Genomic DNA, 20,342 nt, shown 5'->3' with positions numbered 1-20,342 from the left:
TTTAGAGCAGTAGATGAGCAACAAGAAGCTCGTTGAATATCCAGCTGGCACAGGCGATAATACGAGCGCAATGAAAGCGCCGGACTGTGCGAGAATACGCTAGCAGACGACATTGTCGATACTATAGTCTCGATGTGGCCTTCAAAATCTTCCTTTACACAATACTTTGTTAAATAAAATCCTTTTCTGTTATAATGAAAGAACCATGTCCGTAAAAAACACTTAGTAACACGGACCGCCTCAAAAGCAGCGAATATGAGAGCAGCCGGTCTGCTAGAAAAGGTCGCAGTGGCGACACCTGGTGGCGTCAACGGAAAGAGGCACGCGCGCCCCTTTCCGGTCGTGTCACTAGGACATTATTCTAGTACACTATACTATAGACCGTTTTTTTCGTAAGCGCCGCCATATTGTGAACGCAGTGGCGCCGCCTATGAGCAGCGCCATATTGGCTCGGGTGAAAACGGTCTTTTGCATGTTTGTTTTCGTGGTCGCGCGGTCTGTTTAGTATGACGTTCGTCTTCTACGTGGTAAACGGTTCTTTGAGACGTGCTGAAGTGGTTTAAGGCGTCATGGCGGAGTTTCTGCTGGCGCTGAGGCGGACGGAACACGCAGCGCGATGTGTGCGCGCATATTTGAGCCTACAATCAGCCTCGGAGATCAATTGTGTATTTCTGAATGTTCCAATCACTAATGCGACCTTATTTCAGTATTATCATCTATTTCTAAGCTGCGGTTCAGGAGCCATGAAACATACGCGACGATCGTAACAGCGTGGGTACTGTTCTGCTACGATAGGAGCTGTACTGTTACACTTTGACAAGCGTTCAAACTGTTAACTGCAGGTTACATTGTGTGACTACTTGGTTGGATGGATGAGGTTTCCACCCATGAATAAAATAGATTTGGCTAGTAATAGCAGCGTACCTTAGAGTCTGAATTAAGCTTGTCCAGCAAAGCGACCGTTACGAACTGCGCGAGCGTCCTAAGCAGTAGGTGCTGGATTACAGATATATTTGTTCTATATATATAACCCATGGTCCAAGCACATGACATCAGCGGTTATATATTTATAAACGTTGTGCGGCGTTAGCCCGTTTTCTCTTTTTAGAGAAAGATAACCGAATTTCTTTTTTCTGTTGTGTTCTTTCAGTTCTCTACGACGCACTCACACGTATTACGGAAATCTTGCGCTCAAAAATAGCCATCGCATTCTTTTTACGCGATCCCTCTCATATATTGTGGCTGTATACAGGCCAAAAATGCAATGCCGAAGCACACAACTTATATATGTATCGTGCTGCCTCACCAACCGCAGTGATCGCTATGTTGAGCAGCGCCATGGGCCTCATGCAGCAAGGCTAGCGTAGACATATGGTAATTTCAAGCATACTAGACTTGAAATGCGTGAGAACGGTGCCAGTGTATCACAAATATTTGATAGCGCCTGCCGCTCAGGTGTTTCGTGGTTGCCTTAGGTTGGCCGGGCACGGGCATGTGCTCTTATGTTTTACTCCCTACGCCAATCGATCAGACAGTGAGCTGATTTACCATTTATTGCTGGTAATACAGATACACCGGTTTTTGTTGAATTAAAATTGATATAAGCAAAATAGTAAACAACCCATACACGGCTACGAGCAATAAAAACAGCGCTAAACGACGGGACGAGTGAAGGGACACAGACAACGGCGCTGATCTGTGGACACAGACAACAGCGCCGTTGTCTGTGTCCCTTCACTCGTCCCGTCGTTTAGCGCTGTTTTTATTGCTCGTAGTCATGAACCAACCAGCCCAAATGCGTACTCTTTTGCAACCCATACACGCACCACGACTGATAATGCGCGCACACCGCGGCTGATTTTGCGCATCACATTTTTGCGCCCTCAAGATATTTCTGCCTACAGTAGTTACCGATGCACCGAAGGCTTCCCTAACGACCTTATATGAACGGACATGGCGTAAATTTCACAAAGATCTAAAACACCTCGAAATCGTTCCGCAGCACGCGACAGCATTACTTTCAAGCAGCGCCGCGCCGGATCGCCCAAGCCAGAGAGGGGGAAAGGCTCTCCGCGCGCCCCATCCTCCTCGCCCGATGAAACGGTCAATAGGACTGCGCAAATAATTGCTTCTAAAGGGCTTAAAAAAGGAAACTTTTTATTGCGGCTAAACAAATGCAATTGATTCGCACTGCTCCTCTTTCTCGGGCACGTTTCTGTCTGTCTTGGTACAAGATTTGCTTTACCACACGATTCTGGTGTAACAGATTTTGTAGCAGCTTCTAGAAAGGCAGGCCTGGAGGTCCTCCTAGAAAGACAGGCCTGGAGGTCAGACCATGTGTGGTGCTTGCGTTGAGCCCCAATGAGTAGAGGCCGAGCCCAAGCAACGTCACCTGGTTCAACAGTGCTTGTCACCATCACCAAGATGTTTTCTTGTTTCGATGCAAGAGATAACCCTATAAAAAGCTGCACATTAAAGTTTGTACTTCCCCTGTCTGCCTACCTGTGCACCCTCATTTCAATGCAGGAATAAAATGCAAGTAGTGCATGCCTGCACACAGGTCAGAATTGACAAACTACATGGGCTTGCAGTAAAGAGCAGCATGCATTAAGACAAATAGGCTATTGAACTTGGGCATCATAACTGTAATCAATGTCCAAGTCATATAGCATGACCGCATCGTGTCACCGTTGGGGAATATGAATGAGGTACAGAAGCCTAACAAGTAAACTACACAGCCAATTATACAAAGGCCGTGTTGTACGTGTAGAGACTGCTGGACGTTTTGAAGCAAATGCCTATGGCCAGGGCTGGTATTCTTGGAAGATTACTTTCGGGGATGCTTTTGCGAGACTCCACATGTAATCATCTACAAGCGACAGTTCTACTAAGCACTGCGATGAGTCAGTGTGCTTGGCACTGTGCCAAGGCAGTCGTTCGCAGACAGTGATGCATCCAATGCCAATCACGATGAAGTATCTGCGAAAGTAGTTGTACAAGAACACAGCCACGGATGTTGTCTGGATGCCATACTGGGGCTCCATACGATTTTCAACATTTTGAAAACACAGAGATTAAGACAGACATTGTAGCTCGTACTTTTATTCTTTGTACTGCCAGATGGCAATACTTTCGGTCAATTAGCACCGGAAGTGTCGATGTCTACAGTTGACAGCTCTCCCAGCACTGCGATGCGATGCAGTGTGCTTGCCATCGTGCCAAGGTGGTCGTTCGCAGATGCTCATGCATCCGATGCCAATCACGCAAAAGTGGCCATGCAGGGATACAGCCCCAGGCACCAAGCCACCATACTGCGACTTTATAGTATTTTCACTGTTCTGAAACGACACAGGTTCACTCAGACAATGTAGATCCTAAGCTATGTGCTGCCAGCTGTTGCACAACAGCGCCTGCTGCAAGTCCCAATGACCAACTGATAGATAACTAATTTGTGTTGGACGGTAGAACTATTACTACACCAATTATATTTGTACAACTACGTCTGCACCACAAAGTATGCAGAAGCAGTACGATAGCTATTACAAACAGTGTGACAGCAACACTATAGAAAAGCTTGTGGTGGAATATTGAAGTACCAATGTGCAGTGGAATCTGGATCACTGAACAGAACGACACAAATATACACAAAACAAAACATGCAGCAGGCTACAAAATGTCAAGTAAAAAAAAAAACAGCAATAATCAGAGTGGCGTCCAAATAGCAGCACATAGACGCCATCAGTAGAGAGTTTTAGCATGTCACAACTCTTACTGTTTTCAGAATACCAGAAAAGTGCACAGTACAAGCAGCACTGCTAGCAACACCTTATGTTGCTAGCAGGGGCTTTGTACAATCACATATTAGAAACACTTGTGCTGCACAAGTGTTCTCATCAAAGGAAAATAAAAGGAATGCATGTTCTTGGTGATGCAAATGCCGACTCTTCACAACTTCAGCTAATTAAAATACAGCTCGTCATTAAAATAACACCTCTGCTTCCTCTATTTCTCATGATGGCACCACCGACATTTTCTCACATTTACGTTTCTGATAGGCTCGTAGTAGCTTGTAAATCACAATATGTATACGGGCAGGCTTTTAAAACTATTAGCATACTTGTCATTGTCAAAATTTGTGCTCCCCTTACAGTCGTGCCCACTAAAGCTCCAAATGGTACCATAAAAGCATGTCAGCCATGTCATTGTTTTGTCATAAAAAGCTTGAACCAAATTATAAGCTGATGAACAATGATCACAACCACATGTAAGCTACTCAAAAATGAGATCAACAATGATGCTGGAAATATAAGTGTCAGCCACAGAAACCACATACTGTTAAATTGGGCCATACTTCCTCCAAAGCCTTGAATAAATTAAGAAGAAACCAAGCACAATATTAAAAACCCAAGGTAGAGCAAGAAATAAGCATAAAAATGGTGCATAGAAAACTGGCATATTGCACTTCTTATAAATCTTTGTTGATATCACAGCTTGACATTTATTAAAATTTCTTTGGCATACAAAAATCACATTGTGATGAAATCACTTGGGTATTCAATGAGTACTGTATTTAAAAAAAAATATTTTAAATGGTTGTGAGAATGAAGCAAAACAACAAAAGTCATGCTATATTGCAATGCATCACAATGAGTTAGAAAACTTCAGGGTAATTCAGTGAGAAATGAATCACAGATCGCTTGCAACTAGCCCAAATACTCGGCAACCACACTTGCGGATGCTAAACAAATTTTCCGAGCTGACGCGGACGTCAACGAAATGATGGAGGTCGACTTATTCCAGTTTGACAGTAATACATCATGGCGGAAAGGCTTGACCTCAAGCGTTGCTTGTTTACACCAAACTTGGAGCAGGTATAGTCTGGAAAACAAAAAAAGAAAGAAAGATAAAGGTTGGCAGAGAAGGTTGAAAAAATGCTAGACGCTTTGCATGTCCTGTCAATGAAGACACTGGTACACTGTTCAACCTTTGACGTCAGTTGTCGCAAATTTGTGACATACTGCAGCTTGAGCGCAGCCTATGGCCTGGCAGTATATCTTCTGGCTCAATTGTGGGCTGTCGCACATTCACGACAATGTTTTCTAACACTGACATACAGCGCCATTTGGGAGCAATAGCAGGAGGCTGGCAACTACAGTCGCCGACCGTTTATTCGGACCTCACGAGGACTGCGGACATGTCCATTAAACAGGTGTCTGAAAATGCAGATGAAGAAAAAAAATGAAACCCTTTATTTCCACGCACTGATTCGGGCTCGACAGTAGGCTTGAAGAAATCGCGAGTGCGCCGTTGCATGCTGTTCCATTTATGCGCAATCAGATAAGCCTGAATCTCGGAGAGGGTCGTACGGTAACTATAGGCGGCTGAAAGCACAGTCACTGCTTATGCACGCTGCGCATGCGACGGCAGCGCAGCACATGGTGCGTCATCTTCCGACTCGGAGTCATCGTCCGGCGGTGCAGCAGAAATCTGACAAATGATCTCGCCGTCGTAGAGTTCTGCGCATGTCAGTACAGCAGTGTCAGCACTTGTGAAACTGTCTGATGAGACAGTGTCCGGAATCGCAATGCAACCACTGCGCAGGTCTTGGCAGAACATTTTCAGCGTCACTAGGGAGCACATCGGAAGGCGACAAATCCTAGGCCTCCCGGCACCCGCTTGCCGACATTCTCCAGCGCAGTCTGCGGGGGCACTGTCGGCGCTATTAGACACTTGACGCGATGTTTTCATATGCCGTGTTGCATCATCACAACCTCGACACAGCGCACAAAGCAAACATCACCACGCCGTCATGCCGACACCAGTCGCACAAACGAAAAACGTGGCCTGCTCGCAGCGTCGTGCACGAAACAAACAAATCAGCTGCTGGATTGTCTTGACATGGCTTACTAAGCTGAAACCGGAACTGCTGTGCGGCCACTCTATCGAACCAGGCGGAAATGATGATGATGAGCGGGGATTTCCAGTAGCGCTACTTCGTGGGGCAGTAAGGAGGCTACGTTCAAAACAAAAATGGCGTTCAGCAAGTCGAACTATGCGCCGGTCAGAGTCGGTGTATGATGCCCTCGATCGAGTTAGCTCAAGGAGTGTCCGAAAAATCAGACGAGAGGTTGCAACGTGTGCGAACTTTCGGCAGTTGTTATACATTATGGTATACAGTCGCCGACCGATTTTCCGGACTCCAAAAATTCGGACATGCCCGATTATTCGGTCAGCTTCGCGGCACAGCCATTCTCCCCATAGACCATAATGTATAACAACTGCCGAAAGTTCGGACACCTTGCAACCTCTCGTTTGATTTTTCGGACACTCCTTGACCCAACTCGATCGAGGGCATCATGCACCGACTCTGGCTGGCGCATAGTTCGACCAGGCCCCGCACACTCTCAAGTTCAATAAATGGCCACAGAGGGCGAAAAATAAATCGAGGCGTGTTTCAGCGTAAGCGCGCAAGTGGAGCTACTGTTATTTGGTCGCGTACTCTAAATTTGTGCTTTTTCTGCTAGGGGCGCTGAACATGCTGAATTTTTTACTTTGCACAAGCCATTGACATAAACAATCGAGGTGTCTAAGGATGTTTTTTACCTGAGGCAAATAGGCAGTTGATTTTTTAAAAATTTTATTGTTGAAGCTGCTTTTTAGTCATAGCGTCAAGATTTTTGTACTTAACCACCGACAGCCTATTGGTATCGCGTTTTTCGTTTGTGGGACTGGTGTTTTCATGGTGGTGTTTGCTTTGTGTGCTGTGTCGAGGTTTCGGTGATCCAACGCGGCATACGTAAACATCGCGTCAAGGGTCTAACGGCGCCAACAGTGCCCGCGCAGACTGCGCTGTGGAATACCGGCAAGCGGGTGTAGGAGGCCTAAGATTTGCGCCTTCCGATGTGCTCCCTGCTGACGCGGAAAATGTTCTGCCGAGACCTGCGCAGTGGTTGCATTGCGATTCCGAACACCATCTCATTTGACAGTTTCATAGGTGCTGACACTGCTGTATTGACATGCGCAGAACTCAACGACGGCAAGATCATTCGTCAGGTTTCTGCTGCACCGCCGGATGATGACTGAGTCGGAAGATGACGCACCATGTGCTACGCTGCCGTCGCATGCGGAGCATGTACAAGCAGTGACTGCTTTCAGCCGCTAATAGTGACCGTACGACCCTCTCCGAGATTCATGCTTATCTGATTGCGTGTTAACGGAACAGAGTGCAACGGCGCATTCACAATTTCTTCCAAGCCTACTGCCGAGCCCGAATAAGTGCGTGGAAATAAAGGATTTCATTTTTTTTTTCTTAATCTGCTTTTTCGGGCACCTGTTTATTCGGACATTTTCGCAGTCCCCGTGAGGTCCGAATAAACGGTCGGCGACTGTATATGTAGGCGCTACGTTTGCCACACAGCAACTAAACTGGCGGGAGTACGATCGAGGCGCAGCAGCCAGAAACCCAGTAAAGCCCCAGAACACCCGGTAAAGCGGCCGCCGTTTCCATTTCCTGTTGCACAGCGCCACCTGTGGTCCCATACTTTAGTTCACGACGCCACCGCTACGCTTATTTCCGTAGCACTGTGGAAGGTACAGTTTCCCTTCTCCAAGTTTGTATACGTGTTCTGTGGTTCGACTTGCTGAATGCCATTTTTGTTTTGAACGGAGCTTCCTTGCTGCCCACGAAGTGGCGCTACTGGAAATCCCCGCTCATCATCACTGTTTCTGCCTGGTTCCATAGAGTGGCCGTACAGCAGTTCCGTTCAGCTTAGTAAGCCATGTCAAGACAATCCAGCAGCTGATATGTTTCGTTCGCGCACGACGCCGCGAGCAGGCCACGTTTTTCGTTTGCGCGACTGGTATCGGCACGGTGGTGTTTGCTTTGTGTGCTGTGTCGAGGTTTCGATGATCCAACGCGGCGTATGGAAACATTGCGTGAAGTGTTTAATGGCGCCGACAGTGCCTGCGTTGGGGAATGCCGGCAAGCGGGTGCCGGGAGGCCTAAGATTTGTCGCCTTCCGATGTGCTCCCTACTGACGCGGAAAATGTTCTGCCGAGACCTGCGCAGTGGCTGCATTGCGATTCCGGACACCGTCTCATTTGACAGTTTCACAGGTGCTGACACTGCTGTACTGACTTGCGCAGAACTCGACAACGGCGAGATCATTCGTCAGATTTCTGCTGCACCGCCGGACGATGACTGCGAGTCGGAAGATGACGCACTATGTGCTACGCTGCCGGCGCATGCGGAGTGTGCACAAGCAGTGACTGTGCTTTCAGCCGCCTATAGTGACCGTACTACCCTCTCTCAGATTCAGGCTTATGTGATTGCGCGTAAACGGAACAGCGTGCAACGGCGCACTCACGATTTGCTCAAGTTTACTGCCGAGCCCGAATAAGTGCAAGGAAATAAAGGATTTCATTTTTTTTTCTTAATCTGCTTTTTCGGACACCCGTTTATTCGGACATTTCCGCAGTCCCCGTGAGGTCCGAATAAACGGTCGGCGACTGTATGGCGAGAATGGCGGTGCCGCAACGCTGACCGAATAATCGGGCATGTCCGAATTTTTCGAGTCTGGAAAATCGGTCGGCGACTGTATTGTTTGGAGCTGCGACTGATGAGGTACTCACACATGCAATCTCAACTATTTTCCATAGATTTTGTGAATGTACAGAATGTCAGTTTATGCTTCCAAAGTTTTTTGCGCTTTGTTTAGTATGAAAGCAGTAGGAATTGTAGTATGAATGAAGTTCGCACATGCCCTCCGCCAAATGATATACCGTATTTACACGATTGTAAGTCGACCACTTTTTTGAAATTTGAAAATCTGGAGTGGAGGGGTCGACTTACAATTGGAAGCAAAGCATGGCACCGCCAAAAAAGCGAAACCAACGGGAGCTACAACGTAGTTACAATTTTGTGTTTGCTCTATGGCCCTACCCGTAGCTTTTCACTATCCCGCGTGTTTGTTTGCTTTTCGGAAGGGTTTTTCAACATTTTTTATTGGGAAAGCAATACTGCTCGAGGTTTCCGCTCTTGGTCGTCATCCCAGAGAATCCACCATTGACCTTTAGCGTGACCTATGTGTGACGTCATACCAGCTGTGGAAAAGCGGGGCCCCAACTCGGCTCGTCGCGATCGTCTCAGCGAATCCTCCATGCTGCAGCTGCGCGCCGCTGCCGCGAGGGGCGCTCGCTGTACGTGACGTCATGCCAGCTGTGGAAAAGCGGCTCCCCAACTCGTCTCATCGCAGTCGTCCCAGCGAATCCTCAACGGTATGTCGGATGATGTGTATAAGGTGAAGCTGCAACGATGTGCTGCAGCTAAGAAGCGGCGGCGTGCTGAAGAAACGGATGAAGAGCGGGAACAACGTTTAGCTAAACGGCGTGCATATTATGCAGGCGGGCGAATGCGTTCAACATCTCTTGATCTGGGTGCACCTACAAGATCATGCATGCTCTCAATGCTGACGCGACTTTGGCGACACCTGATCGTTCGACAGCAAGCCTTATGGATGCTTTAAATGGCGACAAGACTGCATCTACACGTTCGATGAGCAGTATGGAACTCTACAACCTGAACAGAAGATTGCTTTCACAATCCACTAGACATAGCCAAGCTAAGCCTCTGCCAATATTTTAGTTTTACGGCGCCCTCAGAACGGCGGTGCTTGCGGGGAGTATCGGTAATTCATGAAAGAGCAGACACTGCTCACGAGTTTCGCTTTGCCTGTTGCGCTTAGCTTTCTCTATAGTTTGACAAAAGGCATTGGTTTGGCGGGTTCCACTTGACTGCCGGCTACGTGCTACTTCTATGCTTCCTCAGTTGTCATGAGAGCTCCAGGCCCACTAATCGTTCGGCACTCATTCACAGCAGCGTTCAAGAGGGCTGCCATCCTTTACGCCGAAGAAACAAATCACTGCCCAGCGGGCCGCAAGTTCCATGTTTCTGAACGGGTGGTGCGAGAGTGACGACTGCAACGAAGCGAAATTTCCACCTGTGATGGCAAGTGAGGAATTTCCCACGTGCAGAAGTCTGGACGTTTTCCGGAGCTGTAGGCTAAGCTTGTGGCGTACGTCGCTCAAATGCGTGATTGGTCCCTGCCAGTGAAGTGCGACATGGTCATGAAACAAGCCTGGATCTTCGTCTTTTAAGGACCTGCTCCGCCGTGAGTACGAGTGGCTGGCGGCAGAAGACCGCGAAATTACGCCAACCGGACCTGTCAAAAGTTCCCTGTAGCTGCATGTGGTTCGGTGCATTCGATATGGGCCGCTGTTCCACAAGATGTCATGGTGCGGTCGTTTGCCAAATTAGGAATTTCACTGGACGACGACGTGCTGTGGGACCGTAACAGCGATGACGATAGCAGCACTAGTGAAGACGAGTAGCCCAGTGACCATGTCAGCTACTAATAAATTTTCGTTATCGAATGCGCCCTTGGGTATGCTCTCCTCTTTTTTTTTTCCTGTCACGCGATATGGGGGGGGGGGGTCGACTTACATTCGAGTAGACTTACAATCGTGTAAATACGGTAAGTGATGGGAGCTGCCTAAGAGAAAGTCATGGGAAACGTGCCTGTAGCCAGTGACGAAGCCAGGAATTTTTGGAGGGAACACGCACTTGACCTGGATAAGGGGGCAGGGCAGGTGGGCGTTCTCACCCAGTTTTGTGGGAGATATCATTGCTACACAGAAATTGCAAGGAGGGAGGGGGGAGGTCCCGTGCCTGGTGTGTATCCCTCCGCTTATGCCCCTAGCCTGCAGCTTGCATTAGCACTGACAGCACCAGACATGGGGCAGGTGTCAACAGCACGCGCCAATCCCAGAAGCAACCGGGTGCAAGGCACACGGTGTTTGGTGTGCGCAAGGTGCACCTCTGTCTCAACAAAAGGGTCAACTGTTCTCGGTATTTCTAACAGCCATAGGTTACCAGAAAAAGATGTGCTGTCTATTTGTTAAGTATGTGGTCACCTTTAGTGCAGGCTAACCACTTTTGTGCAAGTAAAGCCAGGAACTGCCTCAGAGAGAGAGAGAGAGAGAGATAGAATAAACTTCATTTAAAACTGGTCCGGCAGCTTTCCTTGACTCATTTTTTCTTGCAATACATGCGACACATTTTGTTTTTGTGTTTTCTAAAAGCCAGATCGCACGATTCCACGAAATACCATGGAGCTTTTAGAAAGTCCATTCTTTACACAGAATATTGGTGGCATTCAAATACAAGGGCTAAATGAAGCTAAAATGACATAAAACTCTTTTTTTCTTTTTCTGCTGTGCTTTTAATAATTCTTGTGTTAAGGGTAACTGCAACAAAATTTCACTTTGGCTAAACTAGTTAGAAATAAATACAGTAGCCAACCATTTTTTCAGACTCCAAACAAAAATTTAGACTTGCTGGATATTCCGGACTTCCCTGAGGAATCATCAGTTGCAATACAGGCGTAATATATACAAACAGCCAGCATTTCGGACAACTCGAAGCCAAAAGTTCGATTTTCCGGACAAAATTTGCTGCAACTCGAGGGTGTCGAAATGGTGTCCATTGTAAATCTTCAGCCACATGGCTAGCTTCCAGTGAGATACGGACTGGCTTGGATTGATACAGTAATTTAATTAGCAAGTATAGGACGCATCCAAATCTAAGCGGTGACACCCTCGGTTGTAACAAACCTCTGACTTAGAGGCCAGACTTTTGACTGTAGCCTGCAAGGGAAGCGATAGTGAAAGCCGGAAACAGGTCATATGCAGCCAGTTTTGGACACCACCTAGAAACACCATGTGACACGATAAGCACCATCATCGGTCTAGCCTGATGTCACAGTAGTAGGTAGTCTTGCACAAGCTTTCATCTAGCAGTGATAATTCGGCTTTATTCAGACAAGTGCAGTTGACCCCATCACTATTTGAGTGTGTCGCGGCCCTTCATTCGTGCCTCTCTAATAACTGGGTAGGCGCAACGCCGACATGTTTTCGACACCATGGCCCGAGCTCTTCACCCTCCTCCACCAAATGTGCTGAAGAAGCATGAAAAATATTTGATGATGATGCAGGAGAAGGCTGTGATTACCAGGCTTATCAAGCAAGGACGGACCCAAGTAAGGAGTTTTATCTCCTTAGAATCTCAGATAAGATCTCACCTGCAATGGTCTTGGATCTTTTTTCAGTTATGGTGTAAAAGCATCTATTTTTGATAGCTTTCCATGATGAATACGCCTGTATTTAAATATAAAATTTTGCAAAGAGGCTGCTCGTATGTCTACACTATCTCAAACTAGCCTTTTTCGGAGTCCGAATTTTAATCACGAAAACAAATCCTTACATCACTGCCGACAACAGTGGCACTCACCAGAACAATGAGTGACATCACAACTCGCTGTTCCGCGATTGGTTAAAAACTAAGTTGCAGATAGCCACTGAATTGCCGTGAAAACATAATTTATAAATTGATTTTCTTTGCTGTAATCTTATATTGATGCAAACAGATACTGCCGCAAAATAATCGCTACAACCACAAAACTAGGTAGGGGCATATGCCAAAACTAGGCTTGCACGTCCCGAAAAGTAAAGTAAATACTACGCACTTACTGTATGGCATGCATCAAGTGACTAGGGCTTCGGCAGTCAGTCATTACATTAGGTTCAATGGCAACAGGGTGGGGGACTCATCGCAACTATACTTAAACTGAAATTACTTATTAAGCGTGTACATATAAATGGTTTTACTGCAGCAGGAAGTCATGTAAATTTGGCACTCCCAGTAGTGCGACACCCTTACCTATGACAGCTCTCACACGGATGTGGTCCAGTGGCTGCTTGGCGGATCCTTTGCTGTTCCTCCCCAAAAGGCACTTTCCTTGTAGTTCATCTGGAGTGAAGACTATGCGAAGGAGGCTGCGGCCAAACTTGGTTGCACTGGTGGTGTGGGACTTGAAAAGCTCGCCCAGTTGCTTTTCCTCCACCAAGACGCCATTACCGATATCCACCTGAAGGTAGGAACAGTACAAATGCATTGGCAACATGAACATCAATTCAAACAGGGACACTAGGCAAGAACAGTTAAGGGAATCCAGGGGGCTGAGCTTTTCTGTTAGTTGCTAGCATATTAAAACACATACGCAAGAGAATATATAGGGGGAATTGATTGCTATTTAATTGAAGTTTATACATAATATAAATAATACGGTAAAGCAAAATGAAAGATGAGAACATAGGTGCCAAGTATGGCAGTGCTACGGGGCCCGAGCACCTTCCAAAATTTCCCAGGGGGGGTGCAGCCCTCCCCCCCCCCCCCCTGGGAAATTCGAAGACTACCCCACCCAATGTGTAAACACCAGAGTTTTGTCACCCACCGCATTTGAGTTGCCCCTACCTTTTAACTTTAAACTTTATTGTGGCTAATAGCTTACTGCACCATTGCTGGCACAGATGTACACGGCATTTAATTCATACTTTCACTTTATTTCTGCAAATCCTGACAGTAGGAGGACAAGTGCATTAGGAGCCAAAAGCGGCAGCTGCCTCATCTGTATTTTCTCACTTCAACATTGTTTTAGATCGCCACTCTAAACACTATGTAGAGAGCAGTCCACTGTTAAAGGGAACACCAGAGCATGTGGTATCTGCTCTGTGCCACTGCCGGCCGGCGGCTATGACACGCTTCAAGCAGGTGTAGTAAGCATAGTAGGCGGCACTCTTTTGTCATCTGCTACCGTCTGTAGCCACGCTTCGGATTGTTGCGAAGAAAGCAGCTCGTGTAGTTCATACATGAAAGCAGCTTTCCTTCTAGCTGGAAGGAAAGCGATGGGATTGATCTACAATCAGATAAATGTCGTCCTACACATCAGCCGCAATGACACTGCCATCTTTTCTTCACCTTACCGATACATAAAGAATTGCCTGCTTCAGGAAACAGTTAGTGCGCATGACACTTCCTACTATTCCACGATGGCTCGAGTGCCATACAATGAAAGGCAGTGTATTGTTGAACTGCGGCTAGGGAGATAAAGTCAATGCGCTATTTCAAGATTAACGTAGAGGCCACTGAAAATAGTTAACAGAATTGCTCCAGCATATAAGAGCAAGCGATGCACAAAGAACGCTCCTCAGAAGCCACGGCGTCGGGCCATGAGCCATGTGGAAGACCTTGCCATTGTGGCTGCTGTGGCTGACAAACCTCAGGCTTCTGTTCAAGACATCAAAGACAGCCTTGGACTTAATGCTTCACATACAGCTGTGAAGTGCCGCTTGTATCAGGCAGGGCTATAAAGCAGAATGGCTACATAGAAGGTCCTCCTTCACACTGCTAACAAGGACAAGCAGCTTCAGTTTGCAAAGCGTCACGCAGGTTGGACGGCGCAGAATCGGAAGAGGGTCGCCTTTGATGACGAATCTACTTTCACCACCTCTTGAGACCAGAAGGCACACATCTGGCACCCTGAATGCCCTTGGTAATACAGGGCCCATATTCTGAAACGTTCGCCTCCCTCGAAAATGTCCTCTTGGCCACGCCTCCGCCAACGGCGCGCACAGATTCGCTGTTCTAGTAGTTTTGGCCCATGTCATTTTGACGTCATGGTGTCGACAGGTGCTCCTGACATGTACTGAATAGACGAACATGTCTTTTGGCATTCGGTTGATAGTTGAGTGTAGTAAGTATGAGCGGTGGTACTTTATAGTAGTTGTTTTGGTGGCGTCTTACATGCACTGTTTCGCGGCGATACTTGTTGATTCATTTAAAATGAAACATTTCGCGCTTCCCTTTTCAATTTATTTTACCAAAAGCGGCCGCAGCCAACCGTGGTCAGGGCACAGAACCCGTACTGCGGCCACTACACTCAAAAACAACACATCCGAGCCGCTCTGCGCTCGCATGGTACGCTCTCTCATGGGCTGTGAAGCGTTCAAGTCATGTGGTGCCAAGTATGGCAGTGCTACGGGGCCCGAGCCCTGTTCTTAGTGCACGCTGACATCCCAGGTAAGCAGCCGCTTGATTTATTGAACATGGCTATCGTGGAAGGCAAACGTTTCAGAATATGGCCCCAGTCTATGCTCGTTACAACGGACCCGCGTACAGCACTTTCGGATATAATGGACCATATTTCGGCCTGAGCTTGTTCTACCTATTTTATGAATGCAACGAAGTTCACTTTTAATGGACCGCGCTACAATGGACTATCGGCTACAGTGCACGAAATTAGCGGCAATTGTTTTCAAAATTGGGCGTATAAAACATACTTTTGCCCTGTAGACATGAGCTGACAACAGACTTAAGAGGGTCAGCCAACGATCTTGGCTCACTATCGCGCATGCAAGGGAGGAAGGCGTGGCGGAAACATGCTGTCTTCTTTTGCATGCAAAGCAAGGAGATGGGGCGAGAGAGGCTGTAAGGCGAGAGAGAGGGAAGTTGTACTCCGGTGGCTGCTGCTCACGACGTAGCCACCGTATCTTGAAGCGATGTGGAGAAAGTGCACCCCGTGCAGGTAGCTTTGTATGTGCTGTGCTTTTAACGTTTAGTTCGGGTTGAAGAAAGACAGCACAAAGGTCAATTCGCTCGCTGCTGCTTCCACTTATCTTGCTTAATTTGCTATTGCAATCGATGCTTCACCTTTCAGGTGGAACTGCAACTTTTTTTGTTTCTTTGTTTACTTTGGACGTTCACCAGTAAAGTTGTTAGACATGGCGACAAAAGTTTCGGAAACGGGGCGTTTCACATATTACAGACTTCGAATAAAAGTTCTTTATTTTTTTGTCGCATTATTGGGATTCCTTGCAACTCTCGTTGCAAGGAATCCCGATAATGTCACAAGCGCAGCGAAAATGGCGTCGATTCCAACAAAAAACAAGTTTTCACTTTGATCGACTTCTTTACAGATTGGATTGGGATGTACAGGTTGCCAACAGAATAAAAACCGTGATACTTAGAATATTTGCTTTAAAATGATCAATTTTGCCATTATTTCAATGTGACGCGAGGGTCAAGTTCAAGCAACGAAAATCATTAAAAAAACTCGCGTTACAATAGAGTAAATGCGGTATCTCTACCCAAGGGAATTTGGAATATTTATGAAGTTTTATGAGATATTCAGGCAGGAGAGACAGACGGCATTGCTGCAGCAAATCAGAATAATCAGGCTCTGAAATATAGGTCGGAAACTGTACTTGTGTTCAGTTGACCTCAGTTTTGCCATAGCTTAGACACAAAACAAAAGAAATGCAGAAATATTTGCACCACAACAATCGTGGAAGGCTCCGAAGATATATGAGCATTTGACAACAAATTAATGGGAGACGTGCGTCGAAAAATGCAAGATTTTCATTCAAAAAGACCAGTTTTGTGTTTTTTACTGTTTCAGAAAAGATTGCTCCCTCCTCTTTCACATATAAAAAATTCAGAGCCATAAATGATCAGCAAATTAATAATAAATTTGGTGAAAGCACTCGAGGTGACAAGAAAAGGTGCAAATTTGAACCATTTTCCAGCGCATTATGCGTCAAATCGCGGCGTCGCAAGCCATTGGATTTGTGCAAGGCAGTAGGCCTACACTTTTTCTCTCAAGTCGGCTTTGTCGCGTCCCAATCTCCCAGGGAAGTCATAAAAAAATTTATCTGCCAAAACCAAACGCTTTCGCTGGATTTCTAAATCATGTGGTGCGATTCCGGCCATGCCATTGGCTGTTAGCGCGTGAGGCGGCCACAGCTTGTCTGCTCTTCCTGCAAAGTGCAGCTCTCTCAACGTGTTCACAGGCTTTCACGCATTTTTCTGCTCCTTGTGTTGATGGATCCCGAAAAGAAACGCGATTTTCGATCTCGAAAGTATCGGTCGAAGCACAAGTTCAAGGGAACCCACCGCAAAGTCAAGCGGTGCGCAATGAAGACGTTCGCGACTGCTGAGCCTAACCTCGGTGACGGCGACACTTTCTATGGTGCGGAGCTGGCCAGCCGCTCAAGATTTGTCGACAGCATAGACGAATTCGTCAGCGCATCGGAGAAAAAGTTAAGAATCTTCGAGAATCAAGATGGGAGCAGCAAGGAGACGGCGAGCATTTTTATCTGTGAGATTGGCATTGTGAACATACTGGTGAGCACCACGGCATGTCCGGCGTGCGGACAGCGCAACCTTTGCATCCGCGAGTTGGCCAAAAAAACTGAAAGAACTTGCGTCGGTTTTGGAGTTTTTCGTCAATTTATTTGCCGCAGCGTGCATCTCCAGCAGAAGATGCTAATGGTGGAGCGTGCGCTTTGGCCAGCCCAAGAGAGAGTTTCGCCGTGAACATTAAGACAGCGGTTGCAGCGCGCGCAATTGGAGCTGGACGCAACTCGTCCGATTTTGTTCAGTTCTTGGTTTGCCAAAACTGATGCATCATAAATTGTTCATCGCCATAACAAAGAAAGTGCACTTCGCTGCTACAAAAGCCAGTGGCTGATAACTTGGAGTTTGCTCGGAAAGTAACAGCACAGGAAGTGGGATCTACCAATGTAGCTGTTATGTTTGATGGTACTTGGCAGAAATGAGGCCACAAGAGTCGTAATGGCATAGGCACAGCCATTTTTGTGGAAACAAGGCTTTGCCTATACTTTGAAGCTTTGTCCAACTATTGCCATAGTTGCAGTACATGCAAGCCATTTGAAAACAAGGAGGAGGAAGAACTATGGCAAGCTTTACATATGCCAGTGTGCGAAAAAAATGTAGATTGCTCAGCAGATGCCATGGAGACTAATGCTGCTGAGAGGATATGGAAGAGGACAGAGTCCTACAGTATTCCACTGAGGTTTACAACCCTCCTTAACGATGGCGACAGCGAGGCTTATACAGCTGCGTCAGTGGCAAAATTGTATGGAAGTGTGCTCATCACAAAAGAAGACTGCACCAGCCATGTAGCCAACCAGCTTGGAACTGCCCTGCAAAAGCTCAAGATGCCACAAGGGCAGAAGCTTACAGCTGCAGTCATTCAGAAGCTACAGAGCTACTTTCAAGTAGCCATCACTGCCAACAGAGGAAGTGTGTGCCGAATGTATTATGCAATCTGGGCATCGTTCTTCCATTCACGCTCAACGGGTATAGCCAAGAGCCATAAGTTTTGTCCAGTTGGAGACGACTCCTGGTACAAATTCAAGCGGGCAGAAACGTTGGGTCAGGCAGCCCCACCCCTATTCCCTATTCACCCCTATTCTCACAAACAGCTAAGGCGAGACAATCCTGCCCTTATACAAAAGGATGACGGAAGAACAGCTACTCACTCGCTGTGTCAAGGGAAAAACTAAAAATGGAGCCGAATCAATGAACAACAAGATTTGGCTGTTGTGCCCCAAGACGAGGTACGCCTCGCGCGTAGTCGTGGAGAAGGCAGCAGCACTCGGTGTCTTGTGGTATAACCAAGGTCACAGAGGCTATGAACTAATAGCACACTCTGTTCTCCGTTCCCTTGCACCCTCCTTATTGCTCTTTCTGAGCTGCGCTTCAAGCCTAAAAAAGTCATGACATACCAACTCGCCCAAACTGGCACGCTTTTGGGCTATGAACAAGTTCTGCAGGAACTAGGAGTGCTTCCCTCAAGGGGAACTAGTTGAGCTGAGCAAGGATCGTGACAAAAGAAGGATTTCCAGCACGTCAATAAAACAGCAGAGGCAAGGTCTCACCGTCGCCGTCTAACCAAGGAGGCTTGTATTGAGCATGCTGCTCACAGACTTTGAGGGAACAACATATGGTGCAGGTGCATTCTAAAGTTGTGCACTGGATCTGGATACCCTGGCCTGCATTACGTGGAATTTTCGTATAGATTTCAGTGCCACAACAAAAATAAAGAACTTTTATAACTTTCAATTGCATTTTTTTCTGCTTCATATGTTGGGCCAAACATGGCTCTTGTGCACGACATTTGATGCACTTATTGTGGTCCAATCAAGACCAAATTTGGTGTGCACATAGTAAGATGCACCATCTAGTTTTTAATGCAATCAGTTTATCTTTAAGATGAAAATGTTTAATACATTTGGGTACCAGCCACTGAGAACGAAGCACCATATATGAGTTTATGTCAAAATGTTGCCCGTCAAGGGAATTAGATTATCTTGCTTATCAGCAGTAGGTGGAGTAGTAAGGGACAAGAAAAACCATTTTGCACTGCTATGCCATGCTAAGTACTATGTCCAGCAGCTGCACAAACAGGTGCTGTTTCTCAGTTATGCATGGCACTTAGGACACGAAAGCATTGAGCTATCCTAAAACTAAAAACACATTTCGAATGAGGATATCAAGCTATACAAGTGGTACAATTTTACAAGTGGTACAAGTGGTACAAGTGGTACCGGCTCCGTCTGCACATTGGCAGTGAAGAAATTCCGCCTCAAATAGAGGACCCAGTCCGTGCTGTAATTGGTCAACAAAGGCACGTGAACCTCAGCTAGCCACACCACTGGCTAGACTGGCGTTATCTGCATCACTCTGGGGCCACCCCGAGTACGCCTTGCATGTGAACGAGATTTCCCACGCTGACAGCAACGCCGACCTCGACTCCGAAGTTCGCTACGAAGTTCAAAGTTAGAAAAAAAAAATAGGGGAGAGGAAGTCATCGTATAACGTTGAGAATTGACACTCCGCCAAGGCGCTTCCCGGCCACATCGATAAGAAGCATTTATAGTCCGATGTTATCGGCACATGGGTGAGGCGGGGCGCGTCGCAGTCCGTTGGCCGCGTCCGGTTACACTTGCTGCACCAGTGTGTCAAACCATTGATCTAACGATAGATGCTCTTGTTCTTGCTAACGTGACGTAGCATGTGCTCGCGGTCACACTACGTCGAACTATATTTAGCCCGCCTACTTCCACAGTCAAGCGACACCGCAGATCCTGATGGCGTGTTAGGCCTAGTCCCCCGAAGCGCTCCTGACAATGGCCGCGTTTCCTAGACGTTTTGGCACGACGCTACTACAGTGGAATCTCAATGATACGATCACGGCTAATACGAATTTCTGGATGATACGAATTTTTCTGTAGTCTCGGTCAAGCCCCATTACTTTCCAATGTGCTAGAGAACGGTTGTTACGAATCAATTTACGACCTGCATCGGTTGATACGAATATTACCGAAGACACTTTGGAAATTTGAAAGTGTGCTTGGCGAAGGCCAGACGCTGCTGCCGTCCGCGCTCCAATTCATTCGCTTTGGTGTTCGGCGATATCGCCTGTCGCTGCTGCCGCTTGCATTCTGCTTCCCTGCCTTTAGTACCCGGCAATCTAATCAGTTGCTGTTGGCGTTTTCGTTCTGCCTCCTTTGCTTTCGCATCTGGTGACATGTTCATTTGTCGCACGCGCATTCGCTCCTTGTTCTTTTGGCGTTTGATGTTG

At 46.9% G+C, this 20,342-nt stretch overlaps 1 protein-coding gene across 3 annotated transcripts in view; it reads right to left on the bottom strand.

The window, feature by feature from the left end:
* Nucleotides 1-3,086: 3,086 nt before the first annotated feature.
* LOC135910249 (uncharacterized) overlaps nucleotides 3,087-20,342 on the bottom strand; it is a 36,227-nt gene continuing 18,971 nt past the window's right edge. For all 3 annotated transcript variants that reach the window (XR_011509229.1, XM_065442315.2, XM_065442316.2), the window contains exons 6-7: nucleotides 12,776-12,983; nucleotides 3,087-4,878 (exon numbers count right to left, since the gene is read on the bottom strand). Coding sequence is in view for 2 of the 3 variants with exons in the window: in XM_065442315.2 (XP_065298387.1) it covers nucleotides 4,769-4,878; nucleotides 12,776-12,983 (318 nt within the window). In the remaining variant the exon portion in view is untranslated. The remainder of the gene's footprint in view (nucleotides 4,879-12,775; nucleotides 12,984-20,342) is intronic.

Source organism: Dermacentor albipictus, chromosome 10 (genome assembly GCF_038994185.2).
Source record: "Dermacentor albipictus isolate Rhodes 1998 colony chromosome 10, USDA_Dalb.pri_finalv2, whole genome shotgun sequence".
Lineage (NCBI taxonomy): Eukaryota > Metazoa > Arthropoda > Arachnida > Ixodida > Ixodidae > Dermacentor > Dermacentor albipictus.
This window is presented reverse-complemented; position numbering and strand designations above follow the sequence as displayed.